The sequence below is a fragment of the Vulpes vulpes genome, chromosome 15 (assembly GCF_048418805.1).
Source record: "Vulpes vulpes isolate BD-2025 chromosome 15, VulVul3, whole genome shotgun sequence".
NCBI classification, from domain to species: domain Eukaryota; kingdom Metazoa; phylum Chordata; class Mammalia; order Carnivora; family Canidae; genus Vulpes; species Vulpes vulpes.
This window is the reverse complement of record NC_132794.1, coordinates 93,276,070-93,303,916: the sequence shown is the minus strand read 5'-3', so window position 1 is coordinate 93,303,916 and position 27,847 is coordinate 93,276,070. Positions and strand designations below refer to the sequence as shown.

Here is a 27,847-nt window from a genome sequence, read left to right as displayed (position 1 = left end):
AAAACAAAAAACAAAAACAAAAAACAGAGGGCACTGTGAAGAGAACTAGATGAAGCCCTCAAAAGCCTTCAGGGAACAGTGAGGCAGGTAGACCACCCTCACCACTGAGTCAGGATGCTGGGCACCCCCCACTTCCCCATCCAGCCAACACCGAGGGGACTCTGGCCAACCATCTCTGCAGCTGATCCCTGACACCCTGCACTCTCGTGAGGTCTACCCTGGAAGACACAGGAGGGCCAACTCCCCACCCCTGGGAGGCACCCAGACTCCACAGGGGGACCAGGTGGACTCATATTTAGAGAAGCTAGGAAGTAACAGCCCACGCTCCTGGGCCCATGGCCCAGTTCTCCCAAGCTGTGTGACCTTGGGCAAGTTATCAGACCTCTCTGAGCCTCTTTTTCCTTACCTGCAAAATGGGTGCAATAACAACTTTCCTTATAATATTTTTAAGGATTTATGCTGTCTTCCTAAAGAGCAGGACAATACATGATGCAGAATTACTGCCTCAGGTGGTCAGGAGGAGGAGGGTCACAGGAACACGGGAGGTCAAGGAAGGCTCTCTGGTGGAGGGGAGGTCTTGGTGCTAAGCCCCAACAATGATTAGCAGAATTTGGGGTGAGCAGAAAGAAGTGCCAGAAGAGTCTCTGAGGCAGGAGGAACAACAAAATTTTGTCTCAGTCAAGAAGAAACGAAAACTATCAGAAAGGAAGAAATGGCCATCAGCATCCTCAGCTCTCTCCTCCATCCCCAGCGCTTTGCTCAGCCTCCTTAAACTAATATTTGCCTCTCAGCCCCTGGCAGCCACAGCCAAAGGTAAATATTGGTTTAGCCTGCGAAGCGGAAGCCCCAGATGGCAGCGTGGTCCTCTGCTGGCCAACATGGTTCATACTCTGTGCCGCCAAGCCAAGGCACATCCTGAACAGGAGACCTAACCCAGGACCTTCTCCATGCAGGGAAGCCAGGCTGGCCCGGTCACCAGCCCAGAGACCAGCCCAGAAGCAGCAGCAGCCTGCCCCTCCGAAAGCTACCCTCCCCTGAGAGTCTCTGTACAACTCTCTCTTCAGCAAGCAGGTCTCTTACCAGGACTTGGAAACCCGTGCCTAGGTTGGGATGAAGCCGAACACCATGAGGCCTCGGGAGCCCACCCTCAGTGGCCCCCTAGTGCCTTTTTTAGCTCAGCAACTACCATTTTGATGTGGTGATGTTTTCTCATGCTGACCTGATGCCCAGATCAGCCTGGGCGATAGGAATTCCAGGCCCAGCCTGGCCTCTGACTAGCTGGGAGAATTTGGGCAAGGCCCTTCTTCCCTCTCTGGGCCCCATTTTCTCCTTTTGAAAGACCTGACAGCACAAAAGCTGCCAGAAACTTTCTGCTTTTGTGGCTCTCTCCCCACTGGGAGGCACACACTGTGCCCCTACCTGTGCACTCTTCTCCTGAATTCACCTACTACCTCTTCACTGCGGTCCCCACCCTGAAGGTTCTGCTCCCTAACTGCGAATTTCCCACCCCTGTGTCTATGCAGAACCCTCCCATCTGGCCTAAATTGTTCCTCCCCAACCAGTCCATTCATTTTTACCTTGTCTGGTTCCTGACTCGAAACTCATCTCCTACGGGAAGTCCTGGAATTCTCCCCAACTGTACCACCCCCAACACACGGTTTTATGCGTCAGCCACATTTCATTGCCGAATTGGGTTTAGGTCACCTCTGAGCAGTTATATGGTGTGTCCCCCAAAGTAAACAGCCTTCAAGGAGAAGGGGCTGGGTTTTCAATTCTTGTGTTGTCCACTCCCCCCGCCCCCCCCCCCCACACACACACACCCTGCATAGGACCCAGGCTGTGGTGGGCACACGGAGCTATCAGAGCACCCTGTAAGTGAAGTCTTGGCTCCAGCTTTCTGCCAGGACCCACAGCTGCTCTTCCCAAGCCAACATTTCTGAGAGGAGCAGGGAGACCTTGAAAAACTGGGATACGAGCTTATCTCTCCAAGTATTAATCACCCCATAAAACTTGTGTTTATTTGGTTGCTGGCAAATCCTTCTTCCTTGTAGGAAGCTGTTATTCTTGGAAATACCAGCCCGGGCTTGGGCCAGGGCACCCCGAGGCAAGTGGTGATCTCCTGCACTCCAGTATATTGGGGAGCCTTGAAGGCATGAAGCTGACCTGCAGGGTTCACGGTGGCATGGGCCCAGGTTATGTCAGGGCAGTGGGGGCTGGGATGGAGCACCCGCCTGGGGCTGTCACTCAGGGGAAGCCCCCTGCACTCTGTCAGGAGAGACAGCCAATTGGTCCATGGCCTGACTTGTGTATCTGCCAGGCGCCAAGTACCCCTGGATATCTCTGATCCGAGGAGCAGATATAGGCCAGGTAGGGTTTGGAAGGTTTTGGCCACAGGTCCCAGAGACAGGCAGGAAAGGAGGGGGCATGCCCAGCAGGAAGTCACTCAAGATGAGACACCAGTTTGGGAGGCAGTCACCTCAGGAAAGACAAGCCCATCCTCAGAGCTGCCAAGGCAGGGAGAGACTTCTCAGGGGAAGGGGAAACTCAAAGATGGCTGAGGAGGGAGAGCAGGAAAGCCAGAGGCACTGGAGGGATCCAGCCACGGGCGGCGGGGTGAGGGATGTGGGGTAGGCAGAGGACAGTGAAGGAGACTGACCCTGGGACCATACAGGGCAGCAGGTGGATCCCAGAGGGGAGACCACCGAATGAGGGTATAGAGCAGTGCTCAGGATGATATCTTGGATGGATCTCTTTTGTGTTACACAAAAAGAGAAATCAATTTAGGAAGAACAAAACAAAGAGATATGTTAATCTGCTAACTGAATTCAGGGGCCATCATCAGTCTTTGAAAAGGCCCAGGGATTATGGTGATTTACAACTCGGACAAGAATCTGCCTGGACCTTACATGAGGTACAGAGAGGAGGCTGCTGGGAAATCCAGATGCAACTGAAAAACCCATTTATAGTCCAAGAGGGGTAACAGGGCCAGGCCCAGTGAGGCCACCTGGGCTTTGCCCCAGGGTGGGGCCCTTCAGATCACTCTCCAGGCCACTTCCTAGGCCCTTGTGGTTTGGAAGCCCCACCTCACCTGGCATGACCCTTCCTCACCCCCTCCCCAGACCCTTCTGGAACTTGTAGGTCCAGCCTAAGCCCTCTTCTCCAGGAACCCTTCCTGGACTCCATCCTCCCTCACTGACCTTGGCCTCCTCTGACTTACTGTCTCCCTCCATACCTAAACCTGCTAGAAGTTTACTGGGGAAGGTACTGCTTTTGGCATCAGAACACCCAATTCAAATCCCAGCCCTGCACGTCCCCACATGGGCAAGTCAAGCCTTCCGTGGGTCTCAATTTTCTCCCTGACGAATGGGGATGAAAAACACTCTGTGCAGGGCCAGCTGCTGAGGTTAAATGAGATAGCTGGAGGGAGACCATCTCAGCAGATGGAAAGGATCCTATGACCACAGCACTAAACAATGTACTGTCTTCCCTTGGGTTATGCCCTGATTGTGTCTGGAGCGCCTGCTTGTCTCCCTCGCTTCCCAGTGAGGCTGGGCTGTCTGTGCGCGAGGGTGGGCCTACCTCACTTCCCACCACCTTCCTTTATCTAACAAGTTACCCGCTCTTCCCACTCCTCTCCCCTACCGACCCCCTAAATAATCCTGTGTCCTCCACACACCAGACACAGGGTTCCACTCTGGAGAGAAAGCCAGTGGGGTCAGACATGGATTTACCCTCAAAGCCCTCCCCATCTTGTGCAGGACCTATGGATGGGCCAAAGCTCAGGCAATGCCTCAGTGCGAGAGATGTATAGGCACCATGTGGTGGGGGACACAAGAAACAGAGAAGAGAACTCAGCTTCTAAAGGCTTCAGGGAGGAGGTGGCTTTTGAGCTGGGCCTTAATGCCGGAGTGGGATTTTTGATCTTTAGGAATAGACACTCTTTGCTAGGAAAGGGGAAAGCAAGAATGCTGCCCCTACTTCCTTTACCCTCCTCCCAACAAGACTAGAAGTCGTTTTAAGAGCTGAGATACTTCTGTCTTTCGCCACATGGCCCAGTCCTGAGCTAAGTCACAGCATTCACAACCTCCTTACAGATGAGAAGACTGAAGCTAAGACAGAAGTGCCCAGGCTGGAGCACAAACAGGCTTTGGAATTCTAGTGTCTCAAAGTATGAGGCCCTGTGGACATTCAGAGCAGCCAGGAAGTGTTCACTTGAACCTTGGGTGGGTGGGGAAGACTGATGATCACTGAATACCTACTATGTGTAAACTGCTTCATGTCACTCAGCTCCCTAAGCCTTCAAAAGAACCCTGAGCACAGTTATTATTATCACCTACTTCTATTTTACAGTTAAGGAAACCAAGGTCCCACAGCTAGTACAGGGTAAGGCCAGGATCCCAGCTGGCTGGGTCTGACTCTGTGGCCCAGGGCAGAAGCACTGCCCTTTCTGCCTCTAGCAAGTAAGAGGCCCTGGAGAAGCCCCCATTTCACCAGGTGAAAGGAAGGCAGATTCTTCTCAGGCAGCCTGGGCTTCCTTCTTCACCTACTGACTTGGGAGAGCCTGGTCTCAGGCTCTTAACTTGTCCATGTAAATGTAGCAACACTTTTATTGAGTCGAAAAACAGAAAGTTCCCAAACTATTAATTAATACAGATAGCCTCCTGATGTTTGGAACTCAACAGAAAGGCTTCTGACAATTACTCATTTGTTTTTGCTTTCCCTGTCTTTTTTACTCAAATAAAGGTGTTTTGAAAAGAGCTTCACTGTTTCTTGGCTCAATCCAGAAAGGAAAGAAAGAAAGAAAAAAAAGTTTTTCAGTTGCCTCCATGGCATTTTTCTCTGCAGGGAGATGGGGGCCAGGTATGGGAGATGGAAAGAGCAAGCATTGGCTGAGCATTGGCTGTGCTGGACACCTTACTTACAGCCTCTTTAATTTCCCTTCCTGTTACCCCCAACCCATTTCAAAGATGGGAAAGCTGAGGCTTATGCAGGCTCTGCCTAGAGACACAGCCACTTTGCCGGTGAGCTGATTTGTACCCAGAGCTCACGTATGTGCATGCATGCACACTTGTCAGCACGTGCACAAGTGAGCAAGGTGAAAGTGATCCTGAACTGGGAGTCACATGACCTGGATTCTAGTTCCAACCCAGCCACCAACTCAGTTTGTGACTCTAGGTAGCCTAAGACTCTCCGAGGCCCCTTCCAGCCCTGGCCCTTTAGGGTCCAAGTGTGTCAGGAAGCCCGGCCCATTACCACCCTAGGCTGCCTCCTTGCCTCTCACTCCTCTGAAGCTGCCCCCCTCACACTGGGCACCAGGAGCAGCCAGAAAAGTCTTAGCCACCCTAGTGACTTCTGCTGCACCCCCTCACCCCTTTCACCTACACCCCTACAGGAAGCACTGTGGGGTGCTAGGGTTGGGGTTGGGCCTCCCAGGGAGGCTGCAGAGCCCAGGGGCCAGGGGCTCACCTGGGACTGCATGCTGGCTCCCCCACTCACCTGCTGCACCTCCTGGGGCCAATGACTTAACCTCCTTGAGCTTGACATCTGGCCTCCACAGGGCCCACTAAGAGACTGGTTGCTGGGAGAACAGCAATAATAAAGTGCCTGGCCCGTGGGAAGTGCTCACCAAGCTATGATTCCGATGATTAATATTCATTACTTCCTGGAGCTGGGGGGTCTTTGCAGCTGCTGTTGATGAAGATGCCCGTGCACTGCTCAAAGGCACAACCTCAAAGGCAGAAACACCCCCCAGGCGCCCCCCCGGCCCAGCTGCGGGCCTGAAGGATGGGTGCGCTCCACGGGGCGCACGAAGGTGCCCTGCGCTGTCCCCGTGCCCACTGGGCCCTGGGGGAGGGGTCCCCATGCCGCAGCAGACCCCAGCTCGCAGGCGCAGGGAGCGGGCACTCACCGAGCAGCTGGACGCCCCGCGTGAGGCCGTAGACGTCCACCAGGGCCCAGAGCGGGTCGGCCGTGCGGACGCCGTTGAAGAACAGCATGGCCGCCGAGTCGTTGATGCGATAGAACACGCGGCCCTTCTTGTCCACCCAGAAAGCGATGATGTTGCCCTCGTTGGCAAACTCCTCGGGCAGCGCCTTGGCCCAGAAGCCGCTCTGCGACACCAGGTCGGGGCAGGCGTACTTGGGCAGCGAGTCAGGGTGGATGCGGGACGGGTCCTTGCTCGTGAAGCCCAGGCGCAGCGCCCCACTCCAGCAGCACTGCTTCTTGGTGATCTGGGTGAAGAAGATGGCCTCAGACGGCACCCCTGCCCGGCACCCCTGCCCGGCACCCCTGCCCGGCACCCCTGCCCGGCGCCTCCCAGCGCGCTCCCCGGGGACTCCCAGCGGGCCTCCCCCGAGCCTGCCCACTGTCCGGGGACAGCCTGCGGCCCCTGTGGCCACAACCTCCCCCGTCCCTTCTCTGTCACACACGGAAGGCTGAGGCAGGAGCAGGAAGGGGGAAGAGCACGAGGAGGGATGCTGGCGAGAGAAGGGCAGGTGCGGCCGGCCCTAAGGGAAGGCCGCGCTGAGCGGGATGGGACGGAGGAGAGCCAGGAGGGAGGCCCCACCTTCAGCCTGACTTGCTCGTAGATGAGGACCGGGCGGTTACTGAAGGTGATGGCGTTGCAGAAGCTGGCCTGCCTCTTGACGGCCTTGTGGCTGAGGTCCATGAGGATCTGGGAGCCCTTGGTGTGCGGGTGGAAGAGCAGTGGCGTGGCTGGGAGCCCCCCGCCAGGCAGCACCGGAGGGCAGTGCTTCTGCTTGTGGTGGCATCGGTGAGAGGTGACAGGGAAGGGGCCCCCGATGGAGTCTGCAAAGGAACAAGCCGCAATGTCGAGAGTGTGGGAGAAACCCCTGGCGCGGCAGAGGGCTGGGCACAGTGGAAGCTGCCCACTGCCCCAGGATGTCCGCCACCATTGCAACTCACCCCCTCACTGGCACCTTTTGCCACCACCCTCCTGCTACCACCGTCAATCGCTATTCCCCACTTTACCATCTACCACTATGTATCACCCGTCACCATTGGCCCTGGCCCTGTACCCATCACCTCCCACCACCACCGACTAGCTACTGCTACTGACAAGTACTTCCCACCATCGACCTTCCACTGCCCACCTTGGTGATAAATCAGCATTTACTACCAACACGCACCACCATGCCCTGCCACTCATTACCACCATCGTTTATTTTAGTCAGCAAATATTCATTATGTATCTACTGAATACCAAGCCTTGTCTTAGGCAGTGGACGTACTGGCATGAAACATACGTGGATCCTTTCTCAAGAAGACACAAGTCCAGGAAAGGAAATGGGACATACACAGGAATCACAATAAAAATGACAGACAGTGATTAGTGCCAAGAGGACAGAGGGGCAGGTCACTTCTCAGGAAGACCTCCTGGAGGAGGGGAGAAGGAAGAGGGAGCATAGCAGCTGGGCTGACAAGGCTGAGCTGCAGTGAACATGTGACCTTGGAGCTTGCCTTTGGAGACCAGGGGGCGGGGGAGGCAGCCTCTGCAGCAGCAGCCCCAGGACCGTGCCCATCACTTCCCTCCTTCCGGGCCACCGCTGCCACCCCAGGCCACCTTCCTGCTTTATGCCACCCATGCCCACAACATATTCTTGCACACAGGTGGGCCTCTGCACCCAAGCTCCCTAGAGGAACTCGGATCTGCATCAAGAACCTCTATTCAGGGGATCCCTGGGTGGCTCAGTGGTTTAGTGCCTGCCTTTGGCTCAGGGCATGATCCTAAAGTCTCGAGATCGAGTCCCACATCAGGCTCCCAGCATGGAGCCTGCTTCTCCCTCTGCCTGTGTCTCTGCCTCTCTCTCTCTTTCTCTCTCTCTCTCTCTCTGTGTGTCTTTCATGAATAAATAAATAAAATCTTAAAAAAAAAAAAAAAAAGAACCGCTATCCAGGGAAGCACACTGCTTTCTTCTGCAGACAGCTCTACATACCCCAGAATGGGATAGAATACAGGACAGGGCACGGCCAGGGGAAGGCATGTTACAAGCACGTGAGGTTGGTGTCCATGAGACAGGGCAGAGGGAGGAAAGAACATGGATGAGGTGTCAGGTGGCTTGCGTCTGTCACTAACTGGCTGTGTGACCTTAGGGAAGTCACTTCCCTCCTCAACCACAAGGGGTGACTGGAGCTCTAAGACATGTTTCAGTAGCACTGATACGTTGGGGACAAGGAAGGGGAGATGTTCATTTCTTCCCCAAGATCTGTGTCCTGTCCACCAGGAAAGGCAGCCCCTGCCCACGTTATCAACTTGAGGAAAGAGAGACGTGGAGGATGGGGAAGACGGCATTGGGGAAGGAGAAAATCATAGACCAAGACAGAGGCCTTCTGGGATGCTTCAAAGTTTGGTTCCTCCAAGGTAGTGATTTAATAACGCAGAATGCTCAGTCCGCATCAGATCTGTCAGAGGTCTTCCACTCCCTAAAGAGGAGGAGAGTATTCCAGGGAGGAGAGGATGATGGGAAGGGAAGGGTGATGAGAGAGGAATGTCATGAGCTAGGAAGACCCAGACTTTGGTCCAGGCCATGTTTGCATTGTTTTGCATCACTTTGCATCTTTGCTTCCTTCTTCCCAAAGGGCCCCCCAGATGCCAGTGTCACGGTCCAACGCCAGCTGGACATCCTGCGTGTGGGATGTGGGGTTGGAACAAGGAGGAGCTCCACTGGCTCTCACTAAGGAGAAAAGACTGGAATCACAGAAGAGGATTGAAGGCCTTTCAAGCCACCAGGAAATGAAGGCTGGAATTGCTCAGGAGAGACCCAGTTGGAAGAGGCTGAGTGGTCCCTGGATTGTGCACAGAAGGGAGGTCATTTGAGGGAATGGGATGTGTGAGGTGACGCACAAAGTGTGGCCACAGCTAACCTACAGGCACCGTGCCTGGGAGAGGTGTCCTATGGGATCAGACCAGCCTCAGGTACAGCTTGACTAGCTGCTGGGTAAATGGATTAGAGACTGTGGTAGGGCTATATGATGGAATAGTACTCATCACTAAACAAGCAATGAACCCCTGATATGAGTGGTGGCATGGATGAATTTCAAAATAATCACACTGAGTAAAATAAGCCAGTTTTTAAAAAATAAGCAAACACAATCCCTGGAGTAACTGCAGGGCCTCTGTTCCTTTCACCTACTACCCAGGCTCCCACTGCCTACACCCTGTCCCAAATCAGGAAATGCACACTAAGGACTAGTGATAACAAGTAGACCGGAGGTCACCTGGGGATGGCGGGGGAGGGGGAGGATAGCTGAGGGGCACAAGGTAATGTTTGGGATGATGGATATGTTCACCATCTGGATGTGGTGATGACTTCATGGGTGTATACATATGTAAAAACTCATCCAGTTGTGCACTCTAAACATATGTGGTTGAGGGTATGTCAATAGACCCCAATAAAGCAGTTTTTTAAACCTGCTGAGCCCAGCAGCGGATTACAGCCTCTCTCGTGGGACTATCCCCCAGCCTCCACTTGGAATCCATGACCCAAATGCAAAGACCACAGCTTCTTAAAATGCTTCCTCTCCATCCCACCCATCCTGGTGGTCCTAGGGTCTTGCATAAAGACCCAGAAAACACCAGCTCTGAGCAAATATAATGGAGACACCCCAAGGCCAGAGACCCAGGCCTTGGGAGGATCATTCCCCTGGGCCCTCCTTTCTATGGACAGGGTTTTGGTTGGGCAAGGGTAGCACATGCCCAGTCACCCTGGCTGACAGCAAAAGAGGTGGAGAAGGAAGGTTAGGGAAACCCTGGATCCTGGGGACACAATGTATACCCAGACATGTGGCCTCCAAAAGGCACATTCATGAGCACACACCTACCACCATGAGCACAAGAAGGTGATCCAGGCCCCAGGCCCTACAGGACAGAGACTTATCCCTTCCCCATATCCCTTGGGCTGGGAATCATGCATTTCACACGTACTGCGCTCACATACATATTCATGTCCCCTGGGATATATGCAACAGCTCACGTTAGACACATGCCCAGCACACATGGGCCATCCACATCTGATCATAATGGCAGCCATTCATCATATGCTGCTGCATGCCAGGCTCTGAACAGGGAGTTCAGTACACTAACCGGTTTCATGCTCACAGCAAACTTCAATAGGTAGGGAGGGACATCACGAACCCATATTAAAGATGAAGAATCTGAGCCTCAGAGAGATTGAGTGACTTGTCCAAGGTCTCATGGCTGGCACAGAGAGGTTCTAGCAGTCAAACGCAGGTGGTCCAGCGGCAAGGCCAGTATCATTAAGACCATAAGGCATTAATAGCCAAGAAGGCATAGGTTTGGTGTGCTGGATACACTGTTTTAAATGCACATTAAAATATACTTGCAACTGGTAAAATTTGGGAAGAAAAGCTCACCTGTGGACCATGCAAAACCATTTCAAGTAGTACACTAGGCAATACCCGGCATTCTACCACGCTGCTTTCATAACACACATGCGTATGCCACCAAAACACAGAAACACAAACCATGTTTCCTACATTGCCTTCATTCATGGCTGGATGTAAAAGGTAGTGTGTGCACACAATGAATCTCACTCCATGATGACAATGAATGCACTATCACATAACCAGGAGGAACCTCAAAACCACACTGAGTGAAAGAAGCCAGCCTCAAAGGCTACCTACGCTCTGATTCCATTTGTAGGACATTCTGGAACAGGCAAAATGATAGAGCTTGAAAGATCTGTGGGTACTGGAGTTTGGGGAAGAGGAAGACACGACACAAAGGCAGTTTTTAGGGTGATGGAAATGTTCTATATCTTAACTGTGGCAGTGCTCACACAAGCCTACACATTTGTCAAAACTCCCCAAACTATACACTTAAAAAGGATAAGTTTCATTGTCTACAAATAGTACCTCAAAAGCACAACAACAACTAACAAAATAGGTCTCCATTGAGAAGGAAGAAAGGGAGGCTGGAATCTTTGACCACCACAGCCCTCATCAACGCACAGCAGGCAGTGCCTAGGAAGTGGACCATTTAACAGGAGACCCCAAAGTCTGGTTGGGCCTGCCTCTCTTAGCCTCACACCTCTGAAGTGGGTCCCCTCACTGAGGGGAGCATTTTGGCAGCTACAATGCCCCTTCACTGACTCCTGGACCTACAAAATCCCATGCCTGACTCCTCCTGCCCACAGTGTGGTTCCCAAGGCTGTCCCTGGGCCATCCTTGGGCCTTCTGTCTGCCATCAGCTCTGAGTAATCAATGCCCACCGAGCCACCTCTGTAGAGATGATGTGAGAACCTTCTCTGGCCTGCTGGATATCTCTAAGTGACCATGGTCCACTTGGCAGGCCCCAGCTGAACTCCTGACCCTGGCCCAACAGCACCCCAGGGTTCACAGGCCCCAGTGGAGTCTTTGAGCACCCCACACCCAACCGGCCAATCCCACCTCAGAAATAAACATCCCTGGGCTCTGTCACTCCCATCCTCCCTGCTCTCAGCCTCATCACTTCTCTTTGAACAAGGGCCAGGGCCATCACTTACAGCCACAAAAGCCTTCCCTGCGTGCCTCCAGGGGGTGCCATTCACACAGACTATAAGAGAGAAATGGTGCCCTCGGAGGAATCCAACATGGTGGTCCTCACCAGTGTGTTTGCCACCTCCCCACCTCTGCTGTCCTTGCCCACCATCTCCATCCTCCACCTCACCTGGCATTATGGCCTGGGGGGAGGAAGAAGAGAATGCAGAATGAGAATTAACCTGAGCACAGCTCTGATTTCAAGGGCCAGAGGGGCAGCTGGGGAAAAGGCTTCTTCCCTACACCATCCCAAAAGGCTCCCTCCCTGCACTTCAACAGACACTATGACCCCTAAGGTCTCCATTCTATAGATGAGTTATGATTCAAACTGGTTAGCCAACTTGCTTGAGCTCACACAGCAATTAAGTGGCAGAGCTGGGACTTGAACCCTGATCTTCCAATGCTGCTTGGAGGGGTCCTTTACCCTACTCAGCATCTAATACTAGAGCCCATTTTCCCCCACAAGTACATGACGACAGGCTGCATGAAGGAGGCTCTGGTTGGTCCCAGCTTGGGGAGCAGTCACAGTGAAGGGCCTCAAGATGCTGGAATACTACTCACCCAGCACCCAGTGGTCCTGGGTGAAGCCCCAGTCTCATCATCTAGCTCCCAGCAGAGCTCTCAGGGAGGCCCCCTTTAGTGACAGGTTTACAAGCTTCTCAGGAGCCACAGTGGGGGCATTCCCCCCACCCTCAGGCGAGGCTGCTGCTGACACAATGGAAATTCCCCCACAGAGCCCATTCCTCCTGGGCATTTATGAGGTGCCAGACACAAGCCTGGCCAGCCCTCCAGGTGACCCTCAGCTAGCTCTGGACCACATTCCTGTCTCTTGGTCGGGTCCCAGGGGGAGATGCCGGGACACAGTGCAGCCTCTAGAGTGACCTCCCCACTGCCCCGGCTAAGCTCTGCCCCAGAACCATCTTGGCAGAGTCCCAGATGCCCAGGCTGGGCTGAGCTGAGCTGCCAAGGAGAGACGAGAAGAGAGCAGTATTAGTGACAGTGACCAAACTCTATGTGACTTAACCGGCAGTGTCTTTATTCTGCCCCCAGTGCTGCTATGACACAGGTCCTCAGAAGTGAAGCCACCCAGCCAGAGTAAAGAGCCCCAATCTGAACCCAGGCCTGCTGCCTCCAAACCCAGGGGCTCTATCACCAACTGTGAGTCCTCTGGAGCCTCGCTCTTCTAACCTGTAAAATGGGGGTCATGGCAGACCTTCTTCATGGGATTCTTGTCAGGGTTAAATGAGATGATATATGTAAAACTAACCCAGTAAGTGGTTGCTATAATAATGATAGTTATTTTAAGTATTACATATGACAGCAATTAATTATATTAATGATTAACTTATTAATACTTATTATATAACAGTAATAATCATGATTGCTACTGACATCAATCTGTGTTCTCGTATCTCCACACCTCTGCTCAAGCTATTTCCCCTTCTCAGCCACATATCTTCTTTCCCTGCCCCACCCTCCACCTCTCCAAATCCCAAGCATCTCTCAACACCAAATTTCACCGTGTTCAGGGCTGCCTTGTTCTGAATCTGTGGCCCTGAACACCAGTGCTGGCATGGCTGCCTGCATCTCCTATGGAGGAGGCCCGTCTCACTTTCTGGACAATGGGGGCCAGGGAGGGTGGGCAAATGGCATGAGCCCTGGAGTCAGGAGGCCCTGGGTTCAAACCCTGGCCATGGCACAGACTTGCTGTGTGACTTTGGCCAAGTCACTTCACCACTCTGGACTTTGATTTCTTTCTCTACAAAACACAGGGTCATCATAGCTGCCCTGCCCACCACTCTATGTACTCCAGTGAGTTAATAGATGTGAAAGAATTTTGCAAACTTGAACACCTGATCCAAATATAAGGTCTTATTTTTTCTCATAAGAGCAATAAACACCACTGTAGGAAATGACCAGCTCTTTTCAGCCCAGTGGGAGGCCAGACACTCCACTTTTATCTTATCCCAAACACCCTAATCCTGGATTGCCAGGGTAGTCCTGATTTAGACCAACTTGTACGCATGCACTGAACATTGTCTCTCAGGGATAAAGACTGGGGAGCCAGTCTGAAGGGTGGGAAAGCAGGTGGGAAGAGGGCCGGAGTGAGAGAGATGATAGGACAATGGAACAGATGTGAACTTCCTTGGGGTCCTTCAAGGGGCCCACCTCCCTCCGATGCCTCTTGCTAAGCTCGGTCCAGCAGGTTCCCTGCTGGGAACCTCTCTGTGCTTCTCACCTATGTACCTGTCTTTCTCTCACTCATCCTTCAGACCTTGATTTTAAAGCCCACCTTCTCCCAGCAGTGTCTCTGGCCCAGGCCAGGTTCAGGGCCCTGCTATGGACACTCAGGGACTCCACCCACACACCCCTAACAGAGCAGCTGGCACCCAAGCAGCTGCTCTCAGGTCTGCTTCCTCCACAGAATGGAAGAACAGTGAAAATGCCCTAAGCTAAAAAAAAAAAAAAGAAAAAGAAAAAAGAAAATGCCCTGAGCTGCCCCCTGTACACAGTGCACTGATCTGTCTTTTCCACGCCCAGAATGCTTGAGAAGAAAGTCACTCTGATCATTTTCTGTGCTCTGTGGAGCAGTGTTTTGGAGAGGAAAGGCCGCAGGGTTATTTGTGTCTGTCTCCCTGATGGACCCTGAGCTCCCTGGGGGCAGAAACTCTTATCTTCTTTACTGCTCCTTCCCTAGTGCCTAGCTCAGAGCACAGAGCAGGTACTCCATATGAGTTGTTGAACCAACTGCCACTGTTTGATTCTTCAAGCCACTGACCAATTGGCAAGTGTCCAGGGAGTACCCACTCTGTGCCTTGCCCTTCCTGGTGTCCTGTGGAGAAATCAGAGAAAGGAGCAGACTAAAAGGACAGCTTCCTTTACTGCCTAGCACCAAGATCCCACCCACATCACATGCCTAAGCAAGAACCTGCAACAGCTCCTCATTTGCCCGATGGAAAAAGGAGAAAAATGAAGGTCATGAGAGTTGATTCTTTCTTTGGTATCAAATACTGCAGCAAATGCCCTTCACATACAAGCTCACCCCTCACCTCACCCTCCCAGTCCCTGCAATCTAGGTGTCTGAAGGAAGCAGCCTCCAAAATGGCCCCAGTGATCCCCACTTCTACCTCCTGGAAGTCTTCCCCTTTTGCAATCCTTGCCCCTTGTGCATGTGGAGTAGACCTAGCAGCTAGCTTCTAATGAATGGAATACAGCTGAGTATTGGGATGTAATGGGATTGGAATTAATAGGATGTCATCCCCAAGACTGGTTATAAAAAAGCCTTCAGCCTCCATCTTGGTTACTTTCTCTTGCCCCTTTTGGGTTTTGGCCTCTGGGGGAAGACAGCTACCATGTTGTGAGGTAACCCTGTGCAGAGGCCTGTGTGGCAAGGGAACAAGGACTGCCAATAACCACGTGAGTAAGCTTGGATATGGATCCCCCTCCAGACAAGCCTTCAGATGAGACCACAGCCCCAGCCAACAACTTGACTGAAACCTCCCAAGAGACATTCAGCTGGAGGTACCTAGCTAAACTGCGTCAAGATTCCTGACCCAAAGAAACTGAGATAATTAAATGTTTGTTGTTTTAAACCATTAACTTTGGGAGTTATTTGCTGTACAACAGATGTGCTTTGCAACAATACAAGATCAGTCTCACTTTATAGATAAAGAAACAGAGGCTCCGAGAGGTAATAAAAACTTTCCCAAGGTCACACAGCTGGTGAGTGGCAGACCTGGGTTCCAAATTCAGGTAACTAACTTTACAGCCACCCTCAGTGAACTCCACCTAGCTGGCCAGCATGCTAGGTCCCCTCTCCACTCCATGAATCCTCCAGTCCATGCTAGTTGGTTTCTCCATGACCTCTGTAGCCCCCATGTATATACAACTTTGTGATTCAGGATTAGGGGCCACATTAGGCCTATCATCTCCCCTAGAGCCATGGCTATGCATTCAGCAGGCTCTGCTGCTCCCTGGAAGACTGAGGAAATCCATGATGACAAGCTGGGTGAAAGAGGATGGTGGAGAATGGGCAAGAATTGGCACCTTCATCGCCAAGTTAATCTCCACACTGAGCCTCAGGCTCTCACTCACTCTGTGACATCCTAATATCTGACATTTTCAAAAACCAGATGTGCATACAGCTGTGCCTCCCCATATCTTCACTGCTGGGAGGGGACTAGCCTTCCTCTTCCCCCTCCCCTATGCTTCCCCAAGATTCCAGAAAGGGATTCCAGATGATAACTATTCTGGGTTAAGCTCTGGGACCCTCTCTTCCCAGCACCTCCCCAAAACCCCCAGGCCAGGTCTGAGAGATTGCAGGGCAGAAGGTAGTGGGGAGCATGGCTCAGTCACATAAATCCATTTACCACACAGACCAACACCCTTAGCTTCCCTTACACAGATCCACATGCATGCATGGGTACATATGTGCACACACACAACCAGTGGGTGCGCCTGATGGTGGACACAGCATCTAGGAACATTCTGTCCTAGCTGGAAGAGGCAGAGATACTCTTGGTCCCTAGAGGCAGCCACATGCATGTGTGTGTGCACATACTCATGAACATACGGAGGTCTGGAAGAGCCTCCATGGAAGCCTTCATAGAAGCACATCCATTTACAGGGTGCTTACTATGCACAACTATACTTAACACCTATGAATTTACTTAACCCTTTCTACCATCCTTCAGAGTAAACCTTACCATCCCCAACGTACAGAAGAGGACATTGAGACTCAGACTCAGATGAAGGAACTGACCCAAAGTCACACAGCCAGGGGATCAGGATTCAAACTCTCATCAGAAAGATGGCAGAAGAGTAGGGTCCCCAAGTCACCTGTCCCTACCAAACTCTCATCAGAAATGCCTGCCCCACTGTCCCCTTCCTCTCTAGCCTTGCCTGGCTTCACTACCCAGCTCGAGTCTCACAGCCTCCAAAGCCACCCCTGACAGCTCCATCACACTTGTCCCCTGGGTCCACCTGCAGATCTAATTGCCACACGGTCTGGGCACCCAGGGCCTGTACCCTTTACTCTTCCCTTTTACTCCAACCATCAAGGATCCGCCGGGTGCCTGCTGGGTGCCAGGCACAGAGCTGGGTTAAGAGAATAAGACGGATGAAGCTAAGCCATCGCACCTGTAAGCTCACCTTGGCCTAAGCCTCCAGAGCTGCTGCCAGGACCCAGGCAGCCCCCTCCGAGCTAATCCCAGGTCTCATAAGGCCATGGGATGCCCTTTCCCCTGACACCTGTTGAAGAATTAAGAAACCTGAGGAGGAGAAGTGGGGAGCCAGCTGCACGTGTGCATGAACCTGCCCAAATGATTTCCAAGGGGTGAGGCCTGACTTCCCACCTGAGCCACCAGCACCATGACCTCAGCCAACCATTTCCCCTTCTGGGCCATTGCATCAGGGTTTGTGGGTCCAGAGACCAAGCTGAAGGGTGACACATCGGGGTGAATATATGCAGGTCAACTGCACATCAACCCCTCAGCACTGGGCCTTCCCTTGCCAGCAGGGAAGCACGTAGAGGTAAAGGAGGAAGGTAAAGAAAAAGGAGGGGACAGGAGGCCTCTCAGTATGGCTGCTGCCTCCTTCTGCGCTCTACACCCCCCGATCCTGCCCTCAAGACTGGGAGCAGCTCTGGATATCTGCCCGATGAAAGACATCAAGCATGTAACTGCCGAAACCATTTTCCAAATGGGAATTAATTTCTCCCATGGGTCTCCTGCCAAGCTGGTCCCAGAGGAGCCTGACTCCTCACCACCTGCCCTAACACACACACACACACACACACACACACACACCTCATGCAGAAACACTGACATCTATCTACAGAGTAACAAGGACAAGTCCCACGCACAGAGTAACACAAATGTGGCTGCTCACACATGGAAACACAGGCACAACACAAAATCCCTTAAATATCAGACAGAGACAGATAGGTACACATCACGTGGTACATGCACAGGCCCAAATGCAGATACACTGCAGACACCAGAAACACAGCCAAAACATGTCCACAAACACACTGCTAGAAACAACCCCCATGCAGTCTGGGGTCAGTCTGTCACCCAGCAATCCAAAACCTTCAGTTTGCACTAAACTCAAATCCCAAGGCCTACAGTAATAATACAATCAAGAACTATGTGACTATTCTTAGGGGGTTGGGCAGTGGGCTGAGGGTGCCCTAGGAAGGAACCATACCCTTGCATCTCCCAGTTCCCCCAAAACACCCACTGGAAAAAGGTAAAACTGAGGTACTGAGGCAGCCAGTGCACGGGTGTGGGCATAAGCAGCCGTGGATGCGGGCAGGACATGTGGGGACATGCACACGGAGATTCCAGCTGAGGGACTATGTGACACAGGCAAGGACATCCTCTCCACAAGCCACATCCCCATTTCCCCTCCCCCACTCATGCTGATGGTAAGTTGAGGCAGGGGTCAGGGCCAGCTTGGTGGGAGGCCCAGCCCAAGGAGGGTAGTCCCAGCTAGGGCAGGGGAGGGAAGGAGGTCAAAAAGCAGACGAGGCATTTGATTAGCACTGGCCAATGTCCTCCCAGTCTGGATGCCAGCTCCTAGAGCTCTCGGCACACCTCAAGTATCCTCCTGTCCCAGGGAGAAAGGGAAGGAATATGACCCTGGCCTCAAAATGTTTTTTTCCAAGCCCTTGTGGTTCTCCCATGTTCAGTCCTTAGTCACATCCTCCCAAGTAATCCTCACAATAATCCTAGGAGGAAGGCACTACTACCAGCCCCATTATCAGATGAGAAAATCAAGGCTCAGGGAGACACTTGCCCTCACTATACCACGTGTCTGTGGACTCCCGAGCATGAGCCCTTGCAGCCCATGTGCTGTCTTGGGTGATCTCGGGGTCCTCACTCCCCTCTGAAGCCGGTGCTCCAGGGCAGCTGGAGGATAACGTGCTGCATCCCGGGCCTGCTCTGAGGGCCTCTCTGTCCTTCCCAGGCCACAAGCTTACCCAAGTCTGATCCCAGCGGAAAATGCCAGTCTGCTCCAGACCTTCTGCCAACAGGCCCTGCTGGGGCCAATGAGCCCTGAGAGGAGCCCCCGCCCCACAGACACAAAGGGTCGGGCCCAGGTCAGCCTAGTCCGAGTCTCGGGCCAAGGCCCAGGCCACTGGCCGGCACCGGATTATATGTCTTCCAGGACCTTCCATCTGTCACTTAGCCCTCCAGGCCCAGGACAAAATTTATTTCCTTTTAGGAAAGCCAATGATTTGCTTTTCCCATGTCTCCTTTCCTGCCTTTTTCTTTTTTAATTAGAAATTACTCTCTCAAAGTCCAGAGCCTGGAAGGGACAAGCCACCTGGTCACCAGTCCCAGCCACAGCTTCCCGATCGCGCCAGCCACCACCCTCCCTCCTTCCTGGGCGAGGTTCCTTAGTGCCCACTGGACTAGGCAGATGGAGGCTGCCCCATCTCCTCATGCCCTGTCTGAGGAGGGGAGCAGGGGACAGGGACTGCCCAAGGTCAGCCCACACTGCTCTGGCACCAGCCAGTTTTGTACAGAAGCCCCAGCTCCCTGGACCCAGTGATGACAAAACAAGTCCCTGGGAAGTCTTTCCCTTCTGGGTCTCGTGCCACATCGGCCATGTTACTCCCAAGACCACAGCGCCTGAGCCAGGCAGATCCAGGGGACAGGAGCCCGGGCAAGCAGAAGCTCTGCTTGCGTGAAGGGAGCCAATTCGTGCTCCTCCCTTCCACCCCTTCACCTGCCTGCCTGTCAGTCTGTCTGGCCGTGGACATAAACACCAGGGGTCAAAAGTTCACCAGCCTCCCCAACAGAGCCCACGTTTTGAGAACTGAAGTCAGGCTATGTGGGGGGCTGTCACTTGCACATCTGTAGGTTGAGGCACAAGCAGACACAGGTACACACCCACAGACACCTCTAATGCACCCCTGTGAACACAGGCACACACACCCGCATGCACCCACACATCTCTCCACACCTCCATCACGAAACACGGGGCTCACCTCCATGGCCTGCATCCCGGGACTGACAAACAGGTCCCCCCAGCTGTCTAACTAAGGTTTACCTCAGTTCTAGGAGAGGGGGATACGGACGCCCGGGACCTCACATCCCATGCTGGGGGCTGGTCAGCACCCGGGGAAGGTAAGAGGACAACGAGACTTTGTGGGGAGACTTAGCTGCCTGACCTCTGCCGGCTACCAGGGAAAGCCCACCTCTTCCTGCTTTCCCCAGGTTCCCTTGCTTTCCTCCACCCCAGGGCCAACCACCCAAAGGCACCCCCTCCCATGGCCCCAGGGCCCACCAAGGAGTAAAGAGGCAGGGGATGATCATGCCCCCGGGGCCCCAGCCTCCCCAGGTGGTCCCCAGGCTGGGACCGGGCAGACCGCCTGGCATCAGCTGGGGCCTTACCGTGGAGGGTGCTCCGGGTGATCTGTCCCCCCATCGCGGGCAGCGGGCAGCACGGCCACCTTCGTTTGGCCGGCTGGCCTCGTCACCGAGCCACCCTAGCCGCCAGCTCCCCTCCCCCGGCCCCTCCTCCTCCCCCGCGGCCGGCAGCCGGCATGGCAGGGCTGAGCCCGCCCCTCCCGCGTCCCCACGAACTCCCTCCCGCACACACGGCTGCCCACCCGCGAGGCCCGCCACACACACGCGCACACACACGCGCACACACGCGCACTCGCGCACACGCAAGCACACCCCTCTGGCCCCGCTCGCCGCCTCCGGCTCCCACCCACTCCCAGAGCCTCCCCCACCTCCCCGCACTGGTACAGGCAATGGGATCTGTCATGTTTATTTACATAAGGAGGAGGAGACTGGAGGCTTCCTGAAATAGCCGAGCTCCAGAAAGCACTGGAGATGCCCCAGCAGAGCAGACGCGCGCACTCACACACACACACACACACACACACACACTCACACACTCACACACATGCACATGCACACGTATGCTCATTCCCCATCACACACCACGCGCGCACGCCACCTCACCATTCGTCCAGGCTTACAGCCATCCACAAGCCATTAGGCACCTACTCCATGCCACATCAGACCAAGACAATGGGGACACCATGGTGAGCAAAACACACACTGTCCGATCCTCAAGAGGCTTACACTCTGACCAGTGGAGCTTAATAGCAAACGGCTAACATGGCTTCTCTGTTCCTCCAGGCTCTACTGCAAATGCTTCCGGAGTGTTAACTCCTTCAGTCCTCACTGGCTGAATGAAGAGGTCAGTATTATTGTTATCAATAAGTACATTGTTCTCTCCTTACAGATGAGAAAAGGAGAAGTCGCCAACCTAGAAAGAGGCAGGGCTGGGAAGCAAACCAGGGATCCGATCTTTTACCCCCACCACTCGGCCCCTTTCATCATAACACATAAAAGCGCACACCAGTATGACCTCACCGCCTGTTTGCACCGAGTCACATGTACGTGCACAATGCAGGCTCTTATAAGCTTTCACCATTATGTGCACGTAGCCACCTGCTGCCCAGCACACACTCACACCGATACCCACGCACCTCGCAATGTACATACTCAACACACTCACACCCTTACGGCCCAGGCTCTAGAGAAATCTTGAGCGCAAAACCTGGCGCCCCACACTCAGGGGAGCAGAAAAGGTGCAGATAGAGAGGGCAGAGGGCGAGGGGAAGGCAGGTCCCTCGAGCCCCAGGCAGCCACTGCTGGGAGCCCCAGGTATCACCAGAAGAGTGTCGCTGAGCAGCGAGCACTCCCAGTGTGTCTGGCACCGCGTGCGTTCTCTCATCTGTATTCCAGGTGGCAGAGGCTAATGTTAGGTCTGTTTTATAGAAAAGTAAGTTGAGGCTCTGAAAGACTAAGGAAATTGCCTGAGGTGATTCACCAGGTCAGAGGCAAGCCAGGACTCTACTCTGGGTCTGTGAGATAATCTCACGGGTCATCACCCTGTGCAGGCTCTCCTCAGGGTCAGAGATCTGCGTTTCTAGGGAAAGATCTGGGTGGGGAGGGAAGGCCAGTGGGCGGAGGGGCTGGGGAAAGCGCCACGAGAAAGGCAGGGACTGCCCTGAATCACATGAGACTCAGAGGCCTGGGCGCTATGAAGGGCTGTGCTGGGCTCTGAGCCTTCACCCCAACACCTTGCTGTTGCCTGCCCTGAGTAGGTCTGGGGGTGGGGCACTCAGGCCTGGCCTGGGGTCATCAGCCAGCAGGCAAGGCAGGCCCTGGGTGAAAGTGTCCACAAACCCAGCAGGCTAATCCTCCTCCTGGACCAGAGACATGCCTGAGTCTTCTCCATGGAATAAGTGGTGACACCCAATCCACACTAGGCTGTCTCTTTCTTTCTTTTTTTTTTTTAAGATTTATTTATTTATTTATGACAGACATAGAGAAAGAGAGAGAGAGAGAGAGAGAGAGAGAGGCAGAGACACAGGAGGAGGGAGAAGCAGGCTCCATGCCGGGAGCCCGACGCGGGACTCCATCCTGGGACTCCAGGATCACACCCTGGGCCAAAGGCAGGCACTAAACCGCTGAGCCACCCAGGGATCCCCTAGGCTGTCTCTTTCTACAGCACATCTTGCTCATGGCTATGCATGGCCCCATGTGCACGTGCCCACACGCTCCATGGCACACACACGCAGTTCCTCTAGGGAGGAAGCTAAGTCAGAGTCTAACAGAGGGGAAATAACCCAAACTCCTTTTGTGGGATAAATAATCATCATAATAGCAAACGCAAGGCTGATTGTGTGCCAGGCAGCTCTAAGCATGTTACACACATTAACTTAACAATCCTCATGACAACCCTAAAGGATAAGGTGCATATTTATGCCCATTTTACAGATGAGAAAACCAAAGCAAAAAGAGGCTGATCTGGAGGCTGTTCTTGCAGCAGGAGAATCAACCCCCCTCATCCTGCCTGCCTTCTAAAATCCACCTGCCTGGGCCCTTCCCCACTAACCCCCGAGTCTTCCCACTCCCTGAGCACTGGGAACCTCTTCAGGGAAGCCTCCTTGAGACCCTGGGTGGAGGGTGAGTCCCCCTTCCTGGGGCTTGTCTTTCCTCTGAGCCCAAGCCGTGCCTCTCCCAACCCCTCATCTTCCTCTGCCTTCCCAGAGATGGCCATGCCTAGCTGTAGCCTTGTCTGCCTGCCCTGGGTGTATCTCAAAAATCCAACCTGACTAACATTTATGAGCACCTACTATGTCAGAAACTAAGTTGGAGATGCAAGGGTGATCAACAATAGACAGGTCCTGGCTTTCAAGAACTTACAGTCCAGAGGGAAACCTATTTATCAAGTAATCTCACTAAGGAACATATAATCACAATACTAGAAAAGTGTGCTGAAAGAAAGGAGCATGGTCCTTAGGGGGGCTCAGGGCAGGCTTTCTTGAAAAGGAAAGGTGAAGGATAAGTAGGTGTGTCCATGTGCCATAGAGGTAGCTTTGAAGAGAGAAAGATCCAGGGAATGAATACAACATATACAAAGGACCAGTGGCCAGAAGAAGCCCCACACACTCAAGCAGCAGGGTCAGTGCACCTGGAGCAGGGACAGCAGTAGAAGCCAGAGGAAATTTTCCAGTGGCAAAGCCAAGGTAGTCAAAGGACACCCCAGAAAGGCCCTGACGAGCAGGGTGAAGAATCTGGCCTTTCTTCTGAGAGCAGTCGGGAACCTCTGAGAGGGTTCGGCAAAGGGGCAACAAGACCAGACCTGCATTCCTAAAAGGTCATTCTGTCATCTGGTATGCTGGATGCTGGAAGAAGGAAAGGTGCCAGGGAACAAAGCAGCAGCGTGAGCATGGTCGAGACTGGACCTGACTTGCCCTCACTTCCCTAGGGCCTAGCACGGTGCTTGCACAGAGCAAGTGCTCAGGGAAGATCTCGCAGGTAGAACTGAATTCGTGTCATTTTCCAGAAGCAGGACTGGGGGTCAGTAACAAGCAGGCATGGGGACAGAATGAAAGCTCAGCAAAGCAGGAGTCCTGCCGGTGGGCGGTGGCCACCCCCAGTGGTCTGGGAGGTGCTTGGGTGCCCCCTGCCCCAGGCCTTCATAGCACCACTGTCTGAAGGGATTTCTCGGCACACCTGGGTCCTGTTTCCTACAATCCACTTGCCTAATTTAAATAGAAAGTGCCAGCATCCTGGGTCTGAGGGTCCCCCTACTGCCACCCAAGAGTGGTGTCCAGGCCTCCACAGATGAAGCAGCAGCCAGCACTGTATCCTTCTGTTTCATTAATGGAGGCATCATATAAAATTTCATTTGACCGAAAAATTCTATTTCTAAATGGGTGAAAGAACCACTGACCTACAGCATTCAGCCACTCTTCAAGCATTCCCAGAGTACCCACCATAGACCCACTGGTGAGCAAGACCCAACTGGCTCCCTTCAGAAGCCAAGCAGAAGCCATGCTGGGATCAAGGAATGGAGTTCCTTTGGCTCTGACTGAATTATTTCAGTGTTCTGTTCTCTGGCCAGAAAGGATGTGAAACGGAACATGAAGAGATGAAAAGGATGGGAACGGGAATGAGGAAGGTAGAGGCAAATCTACAGCAGAGGCTATAAATGCTACCATTTGTTGAACACCTACTGTGTGCCAGGTACCATCCTAGAAATCTCGCAGAAAGTAGACCTGTCCATGATCTGCATGGGGGCTGCAAGCCTTGGAGCCCACGGCAGAAGGGAGGGCTGAATGTACCCTCGGGGAGCGATTTGGTGTGGCAGGGTCAGAAAGAGCCCCCTCCCTTTCTGGCTAGCCCCCTGTTGCATCTGCTCTCTGGCTAGGGAGCCTCCACCCCCTTGGCTCTCTGAACCCACTCAGCTCCCACGACCCTCCTCTCCCTGCCGTCTCCCTGTCCTCTGATTCCTTTCTGCCTGCTTCTCTTCCCTCTTGGGCACCATCTTGGTCTCCATGGTGGGCTCCCCTGCTCACCTCTCACCTCGTCCTTCCTCGTCCACCTCATGTCCTTCCTCGTCCTTCCTCGTCCACCTCATGTCCTTCCTCGTCCTTCCTCGTCCACCTCATGTCCCTCAAGGCCTAGCACCCACTTTCCTAGCTGAACCTGTCCTCTCAGAATTTAATCTAGTGCAGACCTAGCAAATGCAGAACAAAACATGGAACAAGTTCACCAGACAATAGAAACCATCACATTAAGATCTCTGAAGGAAAGGAGACTCAAGAAAGCTCTGGGTCCAGCCTTCAGGAAGGCCAACCAGTAATGTGCCCATTGCACAAGTGTAGCAAATGACACCTAGTAAGCTGTAGATTTTCCAATGGTCACATAGTGGGTAGAGAATAACGAGGACTTCAACTCAGCTTTAATTTCTTCTGTTACTTAACATGACTTACGGGGTCAGGGAATCCAAAGGCTTGGAAGATAAGACTGGACAAGGAGGAGGGGTAAGTTCTCCTTATGAGGTGGTGGCAGAGGGCAGTCATAGATGCAGAGGTCAGGAAGGGGAAGCAGCCCTGCTGGGGAGGAGCTGGGAGGCAGTCCCTGGTTGCTATAGCATCTTTTTCGTCAAGAACAGGAGATAATTTGATTGAGCTGATGAGTCACCTGGCATTTGAGGCTTAAGTCCAACCTACCAGGACCATCCTCCCTACCCTATTAGCCTTGGCCTGGCACTGGAGAATGGGGAGCAGCGAGCCCCACCCTAAAGCTTCCTCCTATGCCCAGAATCAGGATGAGAGTACAAGAGAGAGCGATGTGCGTGGAGATGAGGATAAAAACACACAGGAACAACAAGAGCATAAGCCATGTGCTGCAGAGAAACCAGAGCCAGGGAGTCCATAGGACGTCCTCTGGGGCTGGGACAGGTGCCCCAGCAGTGACAGCTGCCAGCCGCCCAGTATGATGGGAACACAACAGGTGCAGAGGCGGGGGCGGAAACTGAAAGAGAATCTGAGAAAACAGCCTGGAGTTGGCCGCCCCTCCCAGACCCTGGGCCCAGCGCCAAGCAGCCCTTTCTCAGACCCTCCAAGACAGAAACACACCTACACCTGCCTCCCAGGGCCAGCCTGGACAGCCTGGACCAGACGGAGGGGTCACCATCCATGCCAGGCAGAAAGGGCAGAACAAGGAAGAAACCAGGTTTCAAACCCCAGGACAGAGTGTGCCAGACAGAGCCCACGCCCATAGAGCCCCCACTAGGAAGCAAACATTTGCCTATGATAAGATTTATGTCACCGGCCAGGGAGGGTGGATGGATGGATGGGCCCAGCCCACCCTTGTGCCGCTCTCAGGAGCTGAGACAGGCAAGCTCTGCCACCACATGACTGGGCAAGCTACCGAGCTTCTTCGAGGCCCCGAGCTTGGCTCAATAAGCAACTACTGCTGTCGATGTGTTGTTCAGAGATCCAGAGAGCTCAGGATTTCAGGTGGTACACAGAGGGGCTAAGGTTGCTGCCTAGCCTCAGACGGGAGAGATGTCGGAGGCAGGATACAAGTACAGCGTGAAGCATAAATGTCGCACCAAGGAAAAGAAAGGGAGGCCTGCCTTAATAGATAGGACCACCTTCACCATCATGTTAGCACCACTTCCTCAGCGCTGCTCACTGGCACCCTAGCACCCTGGCACCTGGCACCGTCACCAGTGCTTAAAATGCCTGACTGCGCGCAGGCCTGAAATGAAAATGCCATCTCAGAGTGCTGAGTACCGTAGGTTCTTCTAAGTAAGCAGATTCAACATCGTCCCTTAGTTAGTGCTCTGTTTTCGCTCAGGGGTAGAATGAATTTTAAACTTGAAGCCAGTCCTTGTCCCAGTGATTGCAAGTGATAAATTGCCAGGGCCTGAATTCGTAAGGTGCTCCCTCAATTATCACCTCGCTGAGGAGGGTGAGGAAGTGCAGAGCAAGTGCAGAGGACATTTATGGGGGAGGTGAGACAGAGATGAGACCCAAGGTGACGTGGGAGACAGGACACATGTGCTGGGGCAAGACATGAGCTTCATCCACTGGAGACGCGTACACACACCCGCCTGATCCTGCCGGGCCTGTCCGGATTATGAGAAAAGCTGGCAGCTGATAGCAGGAGGTTAAATCCTTCCTCTGCAGGCAGAGACCACCCTCCCCCAACCCCCCCCACACACACACGTATCCCTTTAGACCCCATGACTCAGCCAGAACCCATGGTGCCCACCCCTTCTGGAACCTAGCCCCCAACCACTGAAGCCACCCCCAGTCTGGGAGGGCCCCCGGGCCTCCTGCAGCCCACCCTCCTGCCTCTAAGGAGCCTGTTCTCAGGCTCTCCTCTGCTTCCTGCCCCTCCCAGGTCCAGCTTACTAAGGAATAGCAGAGCCCAGGACCAGCTGGCTTAGTCCCCACCCCTACTTCTGTGCCCTGGCCCTGCCCCCTGCCCCCTACCTCCTGCCCACCACCCACTGCTGAGACCACCCACGCCGACAGGTTCACACACTGGGGACTAGAAGTAGGAGAGTATGCTGGTGCAGGACCTCCAGGGGCCAGGCCCTCGGACTAGGGCACTCCCACCATGGCCACCGGCAGTCAGATCCCAATGATCCGACCATGCTGAACGTGACTCACTGCCACCACTGAAGAGTATGTGTCTACACTAGGTGGCTTCACACTAAGCCATGGTTAAGAGCAGGCTCTGGAGTCATTCTGCCAAGGTTCAAATCCTGGTTCTAACACCTACTAGGTCTTTATTTCCTCTTCTGAAAATGGGGTTGCTGATACTAGTGCCTTCGTCACAGGGCTCAGGGTGGGGGGCAGTGAGTTCACACACGTACTATACTCAGAACAGCGTGGGAGGCAGAGGAGCACGCACCCTACAGAGGAGAAACTGGGCCACAGGGTGGGAAATGGTAGAGGGGGCACTTGCCCTCAGGTCAGCTGGCCTGCACTTGTAGGCACGCATGGTGCACCTCCCTCAAGGGTGGCCAGTGGATATCCGCCAAGCAAACACTAATGGGTACAGCCTCAGGGAGGACCGGTCTGGTGACCACGAAGGGCCCAGGCCAGATCAGGGTGCAGGGGTGAGGCTGGTCTCTAGGAAGCCATTCAGCAGAGCAGAGAGAATGAGCTGAGTCCCAGGGGCTGTCTGAGGGCAGGTGAGGCCCAAGGTCTCAGAATCCCAGCCCAAGAGAGAGACCTTTACCAGAAGTACTTTTCCAGCTGCCCAGGGGCCTCTGCCCCTCAGAGCTCCTTCATCCCCTCAGGCCTAGCTGGGGGGAGACTGTCCACTGTGATCTCCAACCTGGCTCCCCTAAAGAACCTTAACTGCTTTAGCAGGGGTCCCAGCACCTGTTCCTCCTATAAAACTGGGCAGACACTGGCCACGCTAGCTGCAAGGTGGAGGGCAAC

At 53.7% G+C, this 27,847-nt stretch overlaps 1 protein-coding gene across 2 annotated transcripts in view; it reads right to left on the bottom strand.

Annotated features, from left to right (window-relative positions):
• NEURL1 (neuralized E3 ubiquitin protein ligase 1) overlaps positions 1-27,847 on the bottom strand; it is a 79,901-nt gene that overhangs the window by 13,428 nt on the left and 38,626 nt on the right. Inside the window, exons 1-3 of one of the 2 annotated variants that reach the window (XM_072739903.1) lie at positions 19,959-20,147; positions 6,566-6,807; positions 5,909-6,230 (exon numbers count right to left, since the gene is read on the bottom strand). In XM_072739903.1, the coding sequence (XP_072596004.1) occupies positions 5,909-6,230; positions 6,566-6,807; positions 19,959-19,992 (598 nt within the window). In that variant the 5' untranslated portion in view covers positions 19,993-20,147. Of the gene's footprint in view, positions 1-5,908; positions 6,231-6,565; positions 6,808-19,958; positions 20,148-27,847 lie in introns of those variants that run through there. The other variant, XM_072739902.1, reaches the window with a different exon arrangement.